The sequence below is a fragment of the Eimeria mitis genome, genomic scaffold (assembly GCF_000499745.2).
Source record: "Eimeria mitis Houghton genomic scaffold, Emh_scaff4, whole genome shotgun sequence".
NCBI lineage: Eukaryota > Apicomplexa > Conoidasida > Eucoccidiorida > Eimeriidae > Eimeria > Eimeria mitis.
In genome coordinates this window covers 51,946-70,369 of record NW_024015316.1, presented here as the reverse complement: position 1 = coordinate 70,369, position 18,424 = coordinate 51,946, and the positions used below count along the sequence as shown (strand labels likewise).

The 18,424-nt window shown below is 51.0% G+C and overlaps 4 protein-coding genes across 4 annotated transcripts; 2 read left to right on the top strand and 2 right to left on the bottom strand.

Moving 5' to 3' along the window:
- On the top strand, positions 1-2,996 carry EMH_0065230 (uncharacterized protein; the record flags this gene model as incomplete). Its single annotated transcript, XM_038022682.1, has 2 exons — positions 1-2,457; positions 2,670-2,996. 2 exons carry the CDS (start codon positions 1-3, stop codon positions 2,994-2,996), a joined length of 2,784 nt encoding a protein of 927 aa, XP_037878536.1.
- Positions 2,997-4,717: 1,721 nt separating this feature from the next.
- On the bottom strand, positions 4,718-6,682 carry EMH_0064120 (uncharacterized protein; the record flags this gene model as incomplete). The annotated part of the gene is made up of 7 exons (XM_038022681.1): positions 4,718-4,862; positions 4,985-5,141; positions 5,281-5,485; positions 5,605-5,804; positions 5,912-6,041; positions 6,135-6,289; positions 6,550-6,682. 7 exons carry the CDS (start codon positions 6,680-6,682, stop codon positions 4,718-4,720), a joined length of 1,125 nt encoding a protein of 374 aa, XP_037878535.1.
- Positions 6,683-8,027: 1,345 nt separating this feature from the next.
- Positions 8,028-11,364, bottom strand: EMH_0063010 (uncharacterized protein; the record flags this gene model as incomplete). Its single annotated transcript, XM_038022680.1, has 9 exons — positions 8,028-8,172; positions 8,361-8,562; positions 8,667-8,798; positions 9,128-9,305; positions 9,570-9,821; positions 10,053-10,150; positions 10,260-10,431; positions 10,723-11,109; positions 11,335-11,364. 9 exons carry the CDS (start codon positions 11,362-11,364, stop codon positions 8,028-8,030), a joined length of 1,596 nt encoding a protein of 531 aa, XP_037878534.1.
- An 878-nt stretch (positions 11,365-12,242) lies between these two features.
- Positions 12,243-17,920, top strand: EMH_0061900 (uncharacterized protein; the record flags this gene model as incomplete). Its single annotated transcript, XM_038022679.1, has 5 exons — positions 12,243-12,293; positions 12,530-16,238; positions 16,347-16,984; positions 17,270-17,712; positions 17,836-17,920. 5 exons carry the CDS (start codon positions 12,243-12,245, stop codon positions 17,918-17,920), a joined length of 4,926 nt encoding a protein of 1,641 aa, XP_037878533.1.
- Between the last annotated feature and the right edge of the window lie 504 nt (positions 17,921-18,424).

Genomic DNA, 18,424 nt, shown 5'->3' with positions numbered 1-18,424 from the left:
ATGGAGGACCTGGAGGGGGTGGGCCCAGCCACACATGTTACTGCCCCGCCAGATCTTGACCGCAGCGCCGGGAACATGCCGACGCAAAAGCAAGCTGTGGTGAAAAGCCAAGACGAAAGAGTGGCAGCGAATACATCTGAAAAAAAGTGTCTCTCTGCATGTTGGAGTAAATTAGCTGCGAAATTCGCCCGTGTTGACCGCCGGATTTGCTACATGTTCTGTATGTTCTTAAGCACACTGCATCCGGTTATAGCGTTATATATGGTCACTTACAAGGACTGCCCCTTGGATGACCTTGGCCAACCAATACCAGACTATCAGCCTCCTCCCCCTTGTGCGCTTGACGCTAGTGGTGAGAAAGTAGATCCGAACTGCATTGACCCACCCCTTGCCTACGCTAGGGTTGAAAACATATGCTACATGTACTTAGTCAATGAATTCGCGCTGCATGTAACTTATGTGCTATACGTGAAAGTCTGGACGCTTGGCGGTCGAAATGTAGGCTTTTGGAGGGAAATGTCCGGATACGCCGGTTACTTCGTTATTGAGTTTCTGTCTAATGCTGCCGTTTATCACGTTCAAACCTTTCCAAAAGTCCGCGCACTCTTACCATTCTTCAACCACTTCACTTGGCCTTTGTACGCTGCCTTCATCTTCGGCTCGATACTGCTGATTCCTCTGGGTCTGTACCTCGCGAAAACGAGGGACCAGTATAGGCGTGCATTGATTTTCCATCTGCCTGGAATCGTATTCTTCGGGGTGGACGTATTCAACCGAACTGTATTTCTGCCATTCTTCGAAACAATGCAGCATAAATTTGCTCAGCTGCAGCTTGCTGCAATAATCTCTTTCATTGGAGAATTAGCCCTTGCAAATTTCTACGGTTCCATCTTCTTGCCCGCAACGCACAAGGCCACGAATGTCCTGGTAGAATTTGGCTACAACGTCTCGTACCAAACAGGCCAGGAATTACCCTCTGGAGAGGAAGATGAGAGTGAAGAGTTATTGCAACAAGACAGCGAAGAGGGCGTTCGAGTCCTTCTAGAGCTAGAGGGGCTTTCAAACAGTGACATTGTAAAGCAGAATTCAGAAGACCTTGCAGTTGGACTAGGACTCGGGAAGGCTGGAAATCAAAAACCTCCTAGCAATGTGCAGCGGCAGTCTGAAAGCCAACGTAAGTGCACGTCTATGGAGGACAACCTCAGTGGCGGAGGAGAAACGGTTCAGCGCAACCACAAAGAGAGAAACGGAAGTGCAATCCCGCGACGAGGGGGCCGCACTTTTGAGCAAAGAAGCCGAGGTTCGCGACTAGGATCAAAAAATTCGACATTTAGTACTGCAGCTCGCCAGAGCAGGATCCTTGCCCCCATTGTGGCCTCAGTTGACTACATTCCCCCCAGCCAGCCGCATGTCCCAATACGCCCGGATGGACCTGACCCACTTGAGTTCGACAAAATTCTTTGCTGCTTCGCAATTGTCTGGGACGCGTGGAGATACTTGCTTATCCGGACGGTCCTGATGAAGGCATCTAGTATATATCTTTATCTGCTGATGGTTTTTAAGGATTTTGCGTTCTCGTACTTTCACTTTGGATACGCTTATACGGAGAGAAGAGTGTTATTGGTCATTGAAGGCGCTACCACTGAAGAGCCCACTGCCTGGAACCGAACAAAACATTTCCTTTTCAAGTTTTTCGAGCTCTTTATTGTCAGACCTTTCTTCATGACTACATTTTTGGCAACAACTGTCTGGCGGACAGAGATAATGTTTGGAATGAACGAGAGGAGACAAAACTACAGCCACTCTGTTTATGAGGAACCTTCTTCGGTGTCTCGTGAAGAGAACGTATCGCTTCGTAAGACAATCAGACTAGTTAACGCACGTAAACCCACAGCTTCCGATTGGGCGAGTGCAATTTCGACAGTCGCTGTACAAAAGGGAAAAAATACAAAGGGCTTTGTGGGGAGTCTCTTTAGCGACATGTGGACCCATTTGGTTCTAAATTTGCGTCGTGACTGGCGACACTGGAAAGCAAAGGACTTTAGCCGGTATACGCACCCAGTGGAGCACTGGAAGAAGAAAATGACTGTTTCAAAGAACGAGGAACAGAACAGGCAGAAAGAAAACGCAAAATTTGATGGGCTTGAGGTACGGTATCGCTTCGCGAACGAGTGTTGTATAATTCGCCATGTGCCACCGAAACCAAAGACCCCCAGAATTCGAAGCGGTTCCCAGATGATGACAGGGGCTGAAGAACCTCACCGGCCTTCAGGCGAGTCGGTGTTTCGCCGCATCAATGCAGTGTGGCTTTCAAAAGTCGTCCGGGAAATCCAGTCCCTCGTCTTCAACCGCTGTTGGCCAAGAATCCTTCAAAAACTCGTGTCTTCAACAGTCTTCGTTATAACTGAACTCTTTACTGAAAACTCGACTGTTGGTCTCCTACCCTCGTACCAAGAGGTCAGAACCTATCAAATCAGAATGGCCACAAGTTCTGTTGGTGCACCCACCCGGATGGCAGTACCGTTCTATGTTACCCGTGAAACACTAACTCAAGCGTAACTTTTGTAGCACTCCGTGAAGAACCGCAGGAACTACGCCAAATATGCTACTCGCCCCCCAATAATATGCGAACACAGACACGGTTTCCGCACTTGCGTATGCGTTTGCAGCACGGCCTCTTCCGGGACACCATGGGCCGCTTCAGGGTGTTGTTCATGTTCTCAATGGACATTGTTGAGGTAACGTCAATTTGGATTACGCAAGCTCAGTCGCGCTTCTACGGCAGCATAAAAAAGGGCTACAACCTCTTTCATGACTTGGCGATGGTTTTCCTCTGCACGTTCAACTGTGCTGCTCAAATGATGAACTTCGCCATGCTACGCTATATCCGGTTCGCCCCCATCTGCGGAGACAAACGCGTCCTCCCCGATAACGTGCAGCAGGATATGTTAAAGCACCTGAATCTTGTTAAATACTGGGACCAACCAGACTTGTGAGTTGCGGGCGCAAAGCGAAGCACTCCCTGAGCGGTGTTAGAGCGCGCACCCAAGTATATGATCCAAGTCCTAGATCATATCGCCACTTTAAACTGATTCCAAAAGGAATCGAGCTCAACATGGCTCTGGTAGGAAATAATGCAACGGCCCCTATGTAGTGGTAGCGACTGCACCGGTGTCTACGAGCAGCCACTAAATGCATCCAAAGAAATGCACATCTTTTAGTAGGGTTTCATCACAAGATTGCACTCGGGTGGCCGTCGTTGTGTCTCCGAAGCAAGCACGCGACTGATTTTCTCCCCTCGAATGTTCACTGCCCTTTCTGTGGGAAACTGACACAGAATAAGGCAATTCTTGTATAGGCGCGTTTCACGCCTTTAGACGATTCGTTTTTCAGTTTTGGCCTTCTCCGGTGGAACCCAACACGTTGCTTGCCCTCAAAGGTAGCTTGCTCGGTTTGATCTTTACTGATTCAACGGGGACAATCCGAACTTGCCTACACGTGAGGGGTTTTTCTTCTTTCAGAATGTTGGGAGCCCTTCTTTAATCAAAGCCTATATATATATATATATATATATATATATATATATATATATATATATATATATATATTACATCCTGCGGCTCGCCGAAATGCATGCTACTTGCATGAACTACCACCACTACGTTAGCGCAGCTGGACGTTGTGAACCAAGTTATGCCATCCAGGCGCTCCTATGGTACTGAGGAGAGCATCGAGTTCAAGATGTTCGTCCCGGAGCAGTTAGGAGGAGTACTACTTTCTGCTTTTGAGGAACGTGTACGCTGGCTGTCAGAACAGTGCCAACGCACCCAATACCTTCCGGCCAGGATGTTTTCTACCATGACAAGAGAATGAAAACATGTAACTGAAAGACCCCAAGGCCCAGCGCGCTACCCAACGGCTATTCAAGAGAGGCTGGTCCCGTTAGCCGTTAGCAGTTACGGGGTAGCGCCAACGATTCACAGTCAATCCCCTGATTCACAGCACGATAAGGGGTTTGTACGATTCCAGCCGGACTCAGTGAGCGGCATTGGGCGGTTGATCTGTTACAGTTACCCTCAGCCTGTGTGCTGATGCTAGATGCGAAGAAGTTGTACTATACACACAGCGAGCAGTAATTAGTATGCTTTAAGGCCTTTTGTGCACTTCAACCAACCCGGAGGCGTCCTGCGCACTTTCTCCGAACCAATCACTAGTGAGCTAGTATTGATATTCTGTGCAACGTCTCTGTCGCTCGCCATTGTGTCAGAAATATTTGTCCGTATCAAGCATTGCTCCTAGACCAACTCGGATCCAGTACCTCGAAAACAAGAGTATTAGTAATAATTGATTCGTTGGAGCTCTGCAGTAGTGCTGCAGGCCCCTCTGAGGCTGACACGGAGGGCTTCACAGCGATTGAATAAGTGATGCGAGCCTCGAGAGCCGAAAAAAGAGATCAGTAAGCCTTTCTGTTTGGAAAAGAACTGCTACTAGTATACATCACATTCCCACCACAGAGGTGTTCTGCGCCATATCGTTGGTGTTAGTTAGGCAAAAACCACTGGCCTTTGGAGGAAATTGTCGCAAAATGGAGGAACTCCAAGAGTTTCATTTAGAATGGGACTACGTCCAGCTAGGTTTTGCTGGCAGCGGCTTTGTTCTGTTAGGAAAACTGTCCCCCCTAGGAGATGTATCCATAATGTGCCAACAATAAAGCACATCATGCGGTATGGTCTCCCGGATCTGGATGAATAATCGTGTCGTTTGGATCGGTTGAAGGTTGCACATGATCATCTGTTCCCTCTGACGGGTATTTTCCTTCTGGAAAGTTCGGCAGGACCTCCAGAATGGTGCCATCAGGGTGCCTTCGACCATATCAAGCATCAGGCATTGAGTGCGCATTAATAGACTAATGCTTCCTATTGTAGGAGTAGGCTGCAAAATCTTGTGACCTCTATATTTCAGAGGAAAATAAGAGCTGACTTACATCAAAAACCGCCTGTACAATGTCTGTGTACCGGCCCTCGAATTCACGGTATATATCGCCAGCTGAGTCACTTGAAAGTCCGCTCGACGCCGGCTTCCCAATCGACAACACCGTTTCCGTGCATTAAATCCCTTTGAGTCTTGATCCGGCTCCGTAACTGACACGATAAAATCAAAAGACTTCAGAAAGACGTGATGGAGTATTGTTTGCCTTGCAGAACTTCGGAGAGCCAAGCGGGGGGCTCGAAGGAAACTGTGAAAGTTTACTATTTGTAAAGGTGCGTGAGTTCAACGGACTTGGATGCTCTGTTGCATGGATCTTTCTAACTTCGCCTTCAGGCCCTCTGTACTGCCTGGCACTTTCTAAGCACCCCATCAAGTACCTTTCCGAGACCTCAGTATCCAGTGGCAAGTGAAACAGTGATGCATTCCCTGTAAGTCTCCTGTGTGTGTCCTTCACCTGCCCGTGGCGATGAACCGCAATTGCATAGCTGTAGTAGACCTGCACATGGAGGAAACCACAAGGCGGTGGCTCTTGAGAGAGCCTGCCAGCCACGAGAATGGCCATGGCCCCTGTCAGTAATTGGATTGCTTAGAGCCTGGGAGTCAGAGAGTACGTACTAATATACTACACCCGATGAACGCCAGGTCAATGAGGAGGGCAATGATGACTCCAAGTGTGGCATTGTTAACATCCCTGATGTAGTGGTTAAAAAGCATAAAGGAGACGCCAGTCATATTTGAGCTTATTCCTTCAATAGCGGCCATCAGGACAGGATTAAGAGCAGTTGCGGCGCCCAGAGCACTGCAAAACTGATAAACTGCAGCAAAGAAGAAGCCACAGCCAGCAGTACAGTGCTGTCCTATATATGAACACATTGTTTTAAGGTTCCATGAGTAATCTGTCACCGAAAGCTCTCAACAGTACCTGGAGTTGGCTGTCTCCCCAGCATGATATTGGCAGCATGCACCGTCACCGAGGCGAGAACAAAGGCAACAAGGCACGCTAGGGGTCCCGCCACTGTGGCACCGATAGTCTGACCTAGAGAGAGTAATTCCTGCGCAGCAACATAAAAAAAAACAAAAAGAGGCTCCAAGGGGGTCACGAATGGCACTTTGTTTGTGACGGAGTTCCCCATGTGGGCACGCACCTGCACGAAATCCAGTTGGACGTAGAAGGCACTGAACTCAACATTATGCACTGGAACTTTAGCAGAACGCAGGTACAGCCACACTCCTAGCATGAAGATAAGACTGCAGCACCAAACTGCAAGAATGGCGCAAATTATGGCGCTTGCTGCCTTGCCTGGGGAAAAGAGATGCACATAAATGCCAAGGCCTGGTAAAATGAGTTCTCAGGTCCTCCTGGCACCTCCACTGGTGAATGTATTTAAATACACAACAGTATAGAGACAGCATGCTTATGTGGCCGTATAACTGACGGCGGAGAGGGGAACTAACTTTCGCAGCCACTACGGCCTCGTTCCGTTCAAGATCGCTAAATGCTCGTTTCTGCAGGGAACGTGGAGTGACCAACACGCGTTTTTCAATGCAACAGTACATTACCCATTTCTGTCTTGTTGAAAGATAGCCGAAAGTCGTCCAACAGCGAGCTCTTCAAGTACTTCAGCTTTCGAGAGGCCTCACTTGGGTGGGACAAGGTGGTGCCGCAGTAGACTTCACGCGTACAGCACAACATAACGTGAAGTGAAGCTCGGGACGAAGGAGGCAAGGTTTTGTCCAGTAAGCACAGTAGCGAACCCAGTTGTCTAGTGTGAAGATGCGTCTCGAATCAGTGTAAATGGAGCTATGCAATTCGACGCTAGGAAGACGGAAGACCTGAGTAGCCGTAGTCTTGAAGAGCGTTTACATCCGGAGTGGAATGCAAATCTGAAGGCTCCTCTTTATGCCGCCAAGCGCGCACACCGTCCTTAGATACAATTGTTGAAGAATCTGTAGAACTCATTTGCATGGAAATGCAATGAAAAATTAGCTAGGCATGTGAAACATGTGTGGAGATGATCACTGTTGTTTGTTGAAGGCTGAAGTGCTGTCTTTGTTTCTGATGCCTGAATACACTGGCCTGCACAGATTACTTACGTCCAGCCATTTCTTCGCAAGCCTGAAGTGCGCTGACAAGTTGTCGAACGAGATCCTCCGCTGAGCAGCCGGCAAATGCAAATTACGTGCTCACTCTGTGGCAAAGCACTTCGAATTGGGCAGACCTTGTGATATTCAGGAATTCTGAAGAATGCACTTTTGCTTATGCCTGACGATTCATGCGTCAGATGTAAATGCGATGCAGACCCTTGGCGCGCTCGAGAGATGCTTCCCAAAGACGATGGTGTTGTTGCGACTTCGTGCTTGCAGTTTCTTTCCTCCTCCCTCCAAGTAAAGCTGCTGCATGCTCCAGCTGTAGCTCGAATTCAACCTGGCCCCTCGTGTACTGGGGGAGTCGCTCGCAGCGGAAATACAGGTTGCATAGCCACGAATCGAGGTTATTACTGATGAGGTTTTCGAGGTCTAGATAGCGACGAATCGACGGGTCAACCGATCCACGCAATAGTGGAACCTGAAGGGAATCAGCCGTATGTATTGCCTCCTAGATCTAAAAACCAGACGTCCTGCAACCCTAGCAGTGTTCGTATAGAGGAGGCATAGGACTTAACGTTGTAATGTTCTGCGCGCTGAACATGACAACGTCAAGTTGTATGCCTTTGGGGATCGTGGTTTATTAACGTGCCCACGTCTCAACCGGAATGTGATCAGGCATTCACTACGATGTGGGGCTGCAGCGAGTGAACAATTGCGTTCCATTTGAGCTTCCCCTTAGGCTGTGCTAGGGATCAACGAAATGGGGATGCTTAATTTGTACCTTGAAGCTTCCCTCGATCAACCGAAAATCAGAGTCTACCAGTGGAAATGCTCCCCAACCCACAACCTGCGACGCGAGCCGTGCACTCAACTAGCACACCTTGCAGTTAGGCGACTTTCTGGTTTAGGATGTGGACTCGCATAGTCAGCACACTGGATAACTGGAAGCATCAGTTCGGGGCATTTGGCATTAGTCGTTTTGCCTTATCAATTGGAGATTGCTGGCCTCGAAGCAGAAACAGCTCGAATACTAAGCACATATCAGGCTCCACGTCTGTCTCCGAGGGGCAGGCCAGCTCAAGAGTCTGATCGAATCTGAAGTACAGGCCAGGCTTGGTAAGCAAATTCTGAGTGTGAAAGTAATAATACATCTTAAATAGAGCATCTTTGAAAGCTCTACAGAGCAGCAGATGGTGGAGAAAACCTTGTTGAACCTAGGGGTGGAAGCAAGGTTCTCTCCAAGTACGCGTTTTTGGTTGATTATCAGGAGGCATGTCCCCTACCTCAGGCATTCGCTTCTGAAGCTTGCTCTGAACTCCACAGGCTGCGTGACGGCTGCTCCCGCAAAGCCTTCATTTTCTGCATATTCTTTGTCAGGAACGGATACCGCTGTGAGGGACACTTTACTTTGTTTCCTCGAGGCCGCGTCCTGCAAAAGCTTTTCTTCGATAGATGGTAACCCGTTCCACCGGAGACGCGTGCCTCCTATTCATGGAAAAAGTTCGCAAACCCCATGCGTGGAAGGCTAAAAAACGACCCTCTACGTACGGCTCCCACTGTCAGTGCTAGAAGACTTTAATCGAGCCCACCGATGCGCGTCCATATGGAGACAGAAATGACGTATCTTCCATCTGGAACTTTGTCCTTGAGGGCACGGCAGAGATCTATCTGCATCTTCAGGGGTTGAGGAGCCCGCAGCCACTCGACACGGTACGATTTTCCTGAAGATCGAGTACACTGGGATTGACGGGTTCAGGCGCAGCTAAAAAATACTTTAAATTGCCTGTATTTGACGGAGACGACTTGGCAACTCTTAAGGATCCAAATTCCCAACCGAACATTACCCCTCCAAAAAAGTGTAATATTGGACCACGGTTTAGCAGACGGGGAAACGCATGAAATATTAGACTACACCGCAACCTATGCTCTGGAGTGTGTTCTATGCACGACTGATGTAAAGGGAACATAGCGGAATATGCTTAGGCCTCATCTTCTGTGCGTCCTATCTGCCTTTCATTTAGACCGAATTGCCTGCACCATTGAAGCGTACCCATAGGAATAAAGTTGTTTCTTTCGTTGGACTTGACGTCTTCCGTTTTCCTCGAAACGGCGGTGTACTCCCCTTCTTTTTTCAAGAGACCGTAAACAGAAGACAAGCGAGCTTTACGACGCCCCATTAAAGCTTCCATTCGGCATTCACACTCCCGCACCAACTTGACAAGATGGTCCTGGGCAGGGAAGCACGCTGCCACAGGTTCGAAAGACTGTATATCGAAACGCGTGCTCAGTGAAGTGCCTGCTGTGCTGAGGTGGAACTACAGCTTATGAGAAGCATGGGGTATAGGGATACGGCCGTCTATTAATATGACTGCATCTGGCATATGCGCATTGCAGATATCGATACTGAGAGCGCATCTAATTCCTTCACAAGGAGAAGAGGATATCTTAATTTCCGTTCCCCCCTGCTTTCAGGAAATGCCAGGATACGGCACCTGTCTTTTGAGGTCCTGCTTCTCTGCCTGACGTTTAAGCACTTTGAGTTTTGCCTCCCTCCGCTCCAGCTCATCTAAAATCCTCTTGCGGACGACTTGCTCATACAGCAACAGTCGCTGTTGTTGCTGCTGTAGCTCCTTCTGTTGAGCCACACAAGATTCTATGTTTTCCTGGGCTTCTTTTTGCTCAACTGCAATAACTTTGTCCTCGTCTGCTGTCCCAACAATGAAGGCTTTGTCTTGAGTTAGTTTCTGAAACCAAACAGCCACCATACGTCTGGCCTTTTCATCGTTTTAGGCCATTCAACCGACTTGCTCCTTAACACTGTGAATGATTGGCTACCCAAATCGCGTAGAGCTGCTCAGTGGGCATCCTATGCCTCATCCGCGTGCTTGAACAGTCAATCCGCTGTCTAGCTCTTGAAGGGCGATGTGAGGTAGTCGTTGGATGGCGCCTGATTCTAGCCATGGGCGTCTACCTACTGTGAGCTCATCGAAGTAGCCGTCAAGGGCATTTGATGCAGTTTCGGAGATCGCGTTCTTCAGCTCCGCTACTCGCTGTTCGGAAACTTTTGCCTTGGCTGCTCGAGAAAAATGCAAATTTAATTGTCTTAGGCAGGAGCCATATAGTTTGTGCACGGCCGGAGGAGTCAATGTAGAGAACTAACTTCTGTGTTGTGCTGGCTTTACCTAGGATTTGGTCAAGTTCCTCGTCTTCGATATCTTCAAGCCATTGAACCTCATCGGTCTCCTCTTGTCCCTCAGACTTGGTTGAGGCCCCTCGCTGCAGTGGAGAACCAATAACAGCTGGAGTATAGGGGACAACGGTGAAGCAAATTCCGTACGGCGAGGTAGTCACTGGCTGGACAGGCATAGAATATGCACTGCTTTGCCTGCAGTCGATCTGCCTGATGTTCTGTGAGAGGGCCGCCCGGAAGGCGTAACTCGTACTATCTCTTTTCCAGTTCAAGGAACTTCTGCGCACTGCTTAGGCATATAATAATAAGAGACTTGTACCTTAACTAAAGTAGGCGACAGCTTTAGAACAGAATCTCTATCATCTGCTTATACGATAGATGGGTGCAATCCATGCGCTTTTCTCCCGCACATCCACCAATGATAATTGGTTCGTTTCTTTGTGAAAGCTCCTCACCTGAATTGCCAAAAGATTACCCAAGGCAACTGCAGCTGCGTTGTCACACATGAGAAGAGTGGATTTGCGAGTCGTGCTGCTGGCGGCAGTTTGCGACTGGTCTGCTGGGTCTTCGTTGTTTTCTGCATTTTCTGTGGCAACAACTACAGCTTTCTTTTTCTTTTTTTTCCTTTCTGAAGTTTCGATTTGCGGATGGTTTTCGGATTTGGAAGGATTGGAGCCTTGCTCCCCGTTTTCCGCCTGCTTTGCACTTTTTTTCGACCGTTTCGTATGGTCAGTAGCTGGAGACCCTTCGGCTCTCGTCTGTTTGCTCTTTTTTGAGTGATGCTTCTTACGCTCCTTGTCATTTGGCGGATCAACACCTCCTTCCACGGGTTCCTGACCTGCCTGCACAACTCAGCCGGCAGAAGCGGAGACCCAATTAACGACGCCTCCTCGGCCCCAAACTACGGTGCAGAATTGCGGGTACGTAAAGATAATCATTACGACGAGGGTGGGCCGACTCCTAGGGGGACAAATATGGGGAGAGCGCCAAGGGGGTCTTTTAGACTTTAAGAAGGTTGAAATACTGTGATGATCTACTTCCTCTGCTCTCAACTTGGCCTCACGCACCTCCGCAGGCGCCTCCCCCGTGTCGGACATTGCGGTGGAGCAAGTAATGCAACTCGAGGGGTATGTTTCTGCCCCCTACCGGCACATATAAATGTAGTCTTGCAACCCGATGCTCCGCGGCCGCAGTACCACCCGTGATGTTCTGTTTTTCGCGGTTCTTTAAGTATCGTTGTGTCCTACACACACTCCCCCACTCGTATTTGCGCCCGTTCTGTGGATCTAGAATATCACTATTGTTTTTAGCTATAGAACGGCCGGTTGGAAGAATGGTGCCCGGTGTGTTGGTGCAGATCGAACCCCAATTCCCGTCTAGAGGACGGATGTTCAGTGCAGACACCGTAGAACTCCAGTGGTCTACTTAGCTGCCCCAAAACAAACAGAACATAACTAATTGCACTGTAATCCTCTATGAAACGTTCCATATGTTGGTCCTAAACCGCCAGCCCCTCTAACCTACCTCTCAGTATGGCCACGCACAAGTAGTTGTGGTTAGCTGCTCCCTCGCTGGAATCTCCAGTCAACACCATTCACTGCAGAAGAGCTATCTAATGGCCTTAGGCTTTCCTTCATAATGGCAGCAGATCCTGCAGAAGACTCCTCAGACTGTGAGTATTGAGCTCCGTCGTTGCCCCCTCGGCCGCCAGGTGTGAGACAGGGGCCCTCAGGGGCCCTCCATCGTCCCTAATTGTCCTTGTTCTTAGCCGTTAAGAACTGGAACCTTTTGAATTAAGCCCTCAATTTTGAATTTCGAGCGATCAACCGCAGCTGTAGACGACACTACAACTTGGGTAAGTTTCGTTCAAGCGGACTTCTGCTTGTTGCTCACGGCGGGAGCCTGTATACCCGTCATATACCCGCTCCCTAGGTGTGGTTTCCCCCTTTCCTTATTTTCTACGAGTTTGTACCAAATGCCTCAAAAGTCTAAGAGCGAAACAGGGTGCAGGGAGCTGTGCAGCTGGGTCAGCTGGGTCTAGAGCTGCAAAAGAGCAGCATGACGAGCTGCAAAACGTAACGGCTTCGAAGGACACATGTTCTGTCCTCTGCTCCACCTTGTGGAAGACTTGGCTACATTTTCGCCGCGGTGGTTGCTGCTGCTTCTCTGGGAGAGGCAAACCAGAGGGAGGGCACGCAACTCAAGAAGTGTAGTATGCCCTGCGCAGAATGTTGGGCTGCTACTGGGGGTTTTTACCCTCAGGAAACAGATCAGGCCCAGGTGCAAGATCTAGCACCATCCTATGTAAGAAGGGCGCTGAAACAGCTGCAGCATTCAGGTGAACTGAAATTCCTACGATGGGGGAGTGATCAGCCGGAGAAGCAGAAGCTGCAGCAGCAGCAACATCGGAAGCAGCAGCCTGATCACAGTGAGGAGCAGCATGAACAGTGGAAGAGGACGCAGCATCACCTTAACGACACCCAGAGAAGGCGCTTGCGTACGCAACTGTGCGGCCGCGAAGGTGTGTGCGGCCGCAAGGGTGACTACGGGGAGATATGCGACTGCGGTATCAGGCGTAGTCGTTACACCTCTAACTATACAAATGGCGTGAATAGAGACAACTGCAAATGCCACAACAGCGCTGGCGAGTGCAGCGGGAACTGCAAGGTGAACGGGAGAAAGAATGGGGAAGAACCAGTGGGGCAGGTGCATGATGCGTCCAGGGACGCTGTAGTGGGAGTACCAGCATCGGAGGCGCAAGCAGCCGAAGCAGCTGTGGAAGCCCAGAGAGCTGCAGCATCAGTCCCCCCAGCAGCTGCGTTGCAGGTCAGAGCAATGCAATTGCTGAAAAAGCTTTCCCCATTCCCTGAAGGCAGCGGATTTGTGCCGTCTGCGCTGCCTCAGCTGCACTACAAGCAACGAAACCTACCAGAAGAGGCGGGATCTCCATCTGCTGCGAATGCTACTATTTATACTGCTGATGGTTCTGCTGTGAGTGGGCGCGATGATGACAAGAACGAACTAACGGCCACAAGGATCGTGCAGGGTGAAGGAATAGAAGAGGAGAAGGCGCAGCAGAAGCAGCGGGAGATACTCGAACTTGAGCTGTTGGAGCGGCAGGCCTTTGCTAATGTCACTACTGCCGCTGCACCACTGCACGAAGATAACGAAGTGCTGCTGCCCAAGATGTTCGAGAATTTGCTACTGCAGGGGCCTTGGATAAGGCAGCAACAGCCCGCGCCTGCAGAACAGCAGCAAACAGTGCACGTGCTGCAGCGAGGCCATCAATATGCAGCACAAGCCCAGCAGAGTCAGCAACAAATTGGCTACTTGAGGCAGAATGACGAGCTTTTGCATCCTTCAAAATGCATACAAGGCAACAGCAGGAGCAGCAACAGCAATAGCTGCAGGAACAGCAATAACAGCAGCAACACTGGCGGATGCTTTCATGCGCATGCAGTCGTTCCAGTTTGCAGCGTGCATAGCAACTGTGACAGCAGAAGCAGAAGCAAGAGGAGACCAGGTAATATCATCGATTGGCAGCAAACCGCGGCGCTCCTGCATTCTTTGATCGCCGCGGAGGACTTGCCTGAGCAGCTGCAACATCATCATTCAGCGGTTCCTGATGCAACGCATGCTTTAAAAGGAGCAACATGTCAATGGGAAGGTACTGCCAATGAAGCAGTATCAACAAACTCTCTCGCTGCACATTCATCAGAAACCGCAGGGAAGGTGCTCCCCGGTAGCGTTGGTTCGGCGTTTGCTGCTTCTGGAGCTACTGCTGCTCCTATCCTGCTGCAGCAGCAAAACGCAGAGCCGCACTTGCATCAGTCACTACCAGCCGAGGTAGCGCAGCAAATCCTGCGGCGCATAATTTCTGCCACGGTTGAGCTGCACAGACACCACAAAGGGGATCACGCTCCACACCAGCATAATCAGCAGCAAAACGATCACCTGCAGCAGGAGCGGAAGGACCTGGAGCAGGCTCTGCAACACGAACAGCAGGAAGAGCACCAGGTGCAGGGGAGATACAGTGGCCCAGCCGCGACTTGCTGCTGCAGTGTCAGCAGCTGCCGAAGCTTTTGCGCATTTCTTTTACATCTGCTAAGGGACTTCCGAGCGCAACAGAAACAGCATGAGCGGCTGTACTTGCTGCTGCTGCAGTTGCTGCTGCAGTTGCTGCAGCAGCAGCTGGCGTGCGCCACTTGCCGTTGCGACAGCGGGTTCCTGAGACAGTACCTGGCTTTTGTGGTGGAACAGATGGAGCAATTGCAGCAGCAGCAAGAAGAGGGCAAAGGACTAACTCCAGACTTGCTGCTGGTGGACTTTGATTCCCTGCACCATCAGAAGCGATTGGTGTTGTTGCTGCAGCTGGCCCTATTGCTACGAGCCTGGCGAGCTAGTGGCGGCACAAGCCGGCGCAAAGTTGTGGTTAAGGTAGCTTATCTGTCCCTTATTCATTTGGGCGCCTGCGTTGAGCTGCGAGAAGCAGCAGCAGACATCCTTGCTGCTGCAGCACTAGACGAGCTCTCGACGGCTGTACAAGAAGCTGCGGTAGAAGCAACTAGCACACAAGCCGCGTGGTTTACGTATGCTGAGGCAGCTGCAACAGCTGACAGCGCAACAACAGCAGCAAGGGCAGCAGCAGTAGGGATGGAAGCAAGCAAAGAGGCAGGCGCTGCTGCTCTGTGCTCTTCTATTACGAAGGCTGCAGTAGAGGGAAGCAGCGCAGCAGCTGCGGCAGCAGCAGAATTAGCTTCTTCAGTAGCTTGCTGCTTTCTGCTGATACTACAGCAGGACACGCAGCACTCGGTAACTGCTGGAAGCTCACCCACCGCCGGGTTAACAGTGGGGCCTCGCATCCGGGAATTTTCAGCCGAGACTGCAGCAGCAGCTTTTCCGATGCTGCTGCTATTGCTGCTGCCTGGTCTGGAGCACCAGTTGTTGAAGGGCGAGACCTTGCGAGGCACAGCAGCAACACCCTTCTCTCTTTCGCTGCATGCAGCGGAAGCGCTTCATATCCTGCGCATAGCCATTCTTCGAGCGCAGCAGCACCCAGCGTGGCAGCCGCAGCACGAGCTGCAAATTGTGCACCAGTTCCGACAACGGTGTATGAAGATGGTATTGACCCTGCAGCAGCAGCAGCTGCTGCGTCTTCTTGAGCAGCAGCTCATGCGGCTCCTGAGTGTTTCCATTCGAACTTGCATAGAGCAGTTTGATCTTTCGCTGCCTTTGTTACAAAGGGAATTGCCAGGAAGGAGCAAGACCAGTAGGAGCAGCAGGAGCAGCGGCACTGGCTGGAGCATCGTGGAGGCAGCTGTATCTGCAATAGAAGCGCCGCTGTGCTGTGTCTGCGTGCTGGTGCAGCTGCCCAGACTTGGGCTAGCAGCACCAGCAGACTGTGCTGGCCAGGCCGAAACACTAGAAGAAGTTGTTGCTACGTTGGTTAACTTGCTGCTGAGGCTTATGGATCCGTGCGGGTGCTTTACCCGTGCACGGGCGCCGGCAGCAGGAGAAGCAGCAGAGACGGCAGAGCGGCGAGCACCAGCTACAGCACCCGCTTTAGCTCTCACAGCGGCAACATTCGGATGTTTTAGCAAGCTCCTTGTTGCCCTAACGGAGGCAGCGAGGAGCACGTGCATGCAGATACAACAGTTGTCAGCGACAGCAACAACACCTAATATATCGGAGGAAACTGCTGTCGCTGCGGGGGAGCTGCAGCAATGTTTTGCACGCGGTGCCGCAGCAGTTGTGAGGCTCTGTCTAGATTCAGCAGCAGCAGGACAGGCGCTGCAACAGCAGGAGCAATTATCCGATTTTATTGCTGCAGTAGCAGATGCAGACGTTGCCCTGTCGCGCTTCTTTGCAGTGCATAGGGAACATCAGCAGCTTCAACGACCCGTCGCTTTGCAACTGCTGGAGCAAATCTTACAGGCGCCCATCAGTGATAGAAGGCAGGGTAGCAACAGCTGTAAGGGGACTCGGTAGTGGCCGCACTAAATGCAGAAGCAGGGGCAATAATGTCCTTGCAGCATGTGTATGTCTTTCCCTCGCTATGTTTCTGCTTGTCTTGACGCAGGTGGTGTGCAAAACTCCGAGACAACATTTAGCGGCAGAAAGAAGGGGCCGATTGCTGCTGCCACTGGAGCAAGGCGCGGTGCAGATGCAATGCTTTTGACCTACGTCTCTGTAGAAGCCAGCGCTACTGCTGCTCTAAAGGTTCTAGCACGCTTCCTTGAAAACCGTAAGGCAGCTTCAGCCTTACCCACAACTGCGACTTCTGCTGCTTCTGCTGCTGTCTCCAGTGATACTGCTGCTTCCAATGACGCTACAGATACAGCGGCAGCTTCTTCTGGAGCTGCCGTGCGACTTTTGCGTATTGCATGGACACGACTTGTCGGCCCAGCCCTGCGGGAAACTTGTTTTCCGCACTCGGCCCCAGAAGCTGTGACACCAGCAGTGGCTACAGCAACGAAAGCGGAAAGATCACCAACAGCAGCAGCTGCAACAGTAGCTGCAACAGCAGCATGCGTGCAGGCTGGACAGCAACATGCCTTAGCCATCATAGAGACGCGTGGAAGCCTGATAAGCGCGTTTGCATCAGCTATGGCAGCAGCAGCACCAACGGAAACGGCTACAGCTGTTGAGCCAAAGGTGCAACAACCCGTGCGACACGAGTTGCAACAGTTGCACGACTTGCAACAGGACTTCACCATGGTGCTGCAGAATGCGACGCTTGCTGCGGCACGCTTCGTCGTTTCGCATGAACACCTAGGCAGAATCAGTTGTTGCTGCCGAAGTGGCAGCTTGCAGAGAAGCTGCGCTAACAATTACTGGACTGCAGCGCAGTATCAGGACCCAGTAGGGGTGCTGCAGCAGTTACTGCGAGCGTTGCTTGCTCACTATGCCACGAGGCCGACCGCCGTTCATTTCTGCAGCAGCAGCTGCAGCACCTGCAGCGTATGCAACAGGGGTATCTGCCTGTGGCCAGTGATGCTACAGGTAGCCGTTGCAGTTTCCTCTCTTCGTCCACTCGCGCTGGAGTTGTTTTTATGGCCCCTCCGCTACCTGGTCGCACAACAGCAAAAAGAGCCGCAGCAGCAGCGCAAGCATCAGCCACAACGGCAGCTCGTTCAAATATGGCGTACGCTGTATAGTTGCTTCTGCGCTGAGGATGAAGCACCGGCGGCAGGTGCTACATCCAGGAGAAGCAGTAGCAACGGATGCTGCTGTTGTCGCCTAGTGACGCTGGATGACTTTCTGCAACAGGATGATTGGGTGCATGTCAGTGACTTGCTCCTGGAGTTGCTACAGCTGCTACAGAAGACATCCCCCAGCGCCTCTACTGGGTCGAGTGGTGAACGCTCCTGTCTGGCAGCGGCAGCAGCAGTCGTGGAGCGGGCAGCTGCATCGGAAAGAGCCTACCAAAGACCCCCACAAACTCAGTGAGCCCTGGAATCTCGGTGAATTCGAAGTGGTGCTTGTGGACCGAGACGCACTTGAAGATATCCTTGAGGGGAGGCGAGTGTTGTGACGTACGTACACTGGCCGTTGTGCAATGCGTGCAGAGGGGACTGTCAATTCATTTTCTTCCCGTCAAAAGGCCTTGGACCCTGCAGCAGTACCGAACACCCGGAGTGCATTCAAGAATAAACTCTGGAACTGCTGCTGTTTTATTCCTCGTTGCGGCAGGAGGTAACGGGGAGCGGGAGCAGCACGATCACTCTCAACCGACAGATGGCCTTATCTGAGAGGTTTTGGTCTTGAAGGCCTACATAAATAGAATGGGGCATGAGGCAGGAAAGCAGGACGAGCCGAGCAACACCACGCGCGGGGGGAGTTGCAGAAGTAGCAGCAACACGAGTTACAGCAAAAGTTATAGGAGGGAGAGCACAACCTACAACAGCGGCTGCAGCATGTGCTGTGGCTACAGGGCTGGTGGCATTTTCTGGACCACCAGCGTGAGTAGCATAACCTCGATTTTAAGCTGTAGCGCGAGCTGCAATAGCCTCCTTTGCCCCCACGGGATCGCTACAGTGACAGCAGAGAGAGCGGTGCAGTGGCGAATTACGCAGTAGTTATGTGGGACCGTGTCTTTCACCTTTTTAAGATATTTCGAGGAGAGCTATAACTCTGGTTATCTGTCTTAGTTGTAGC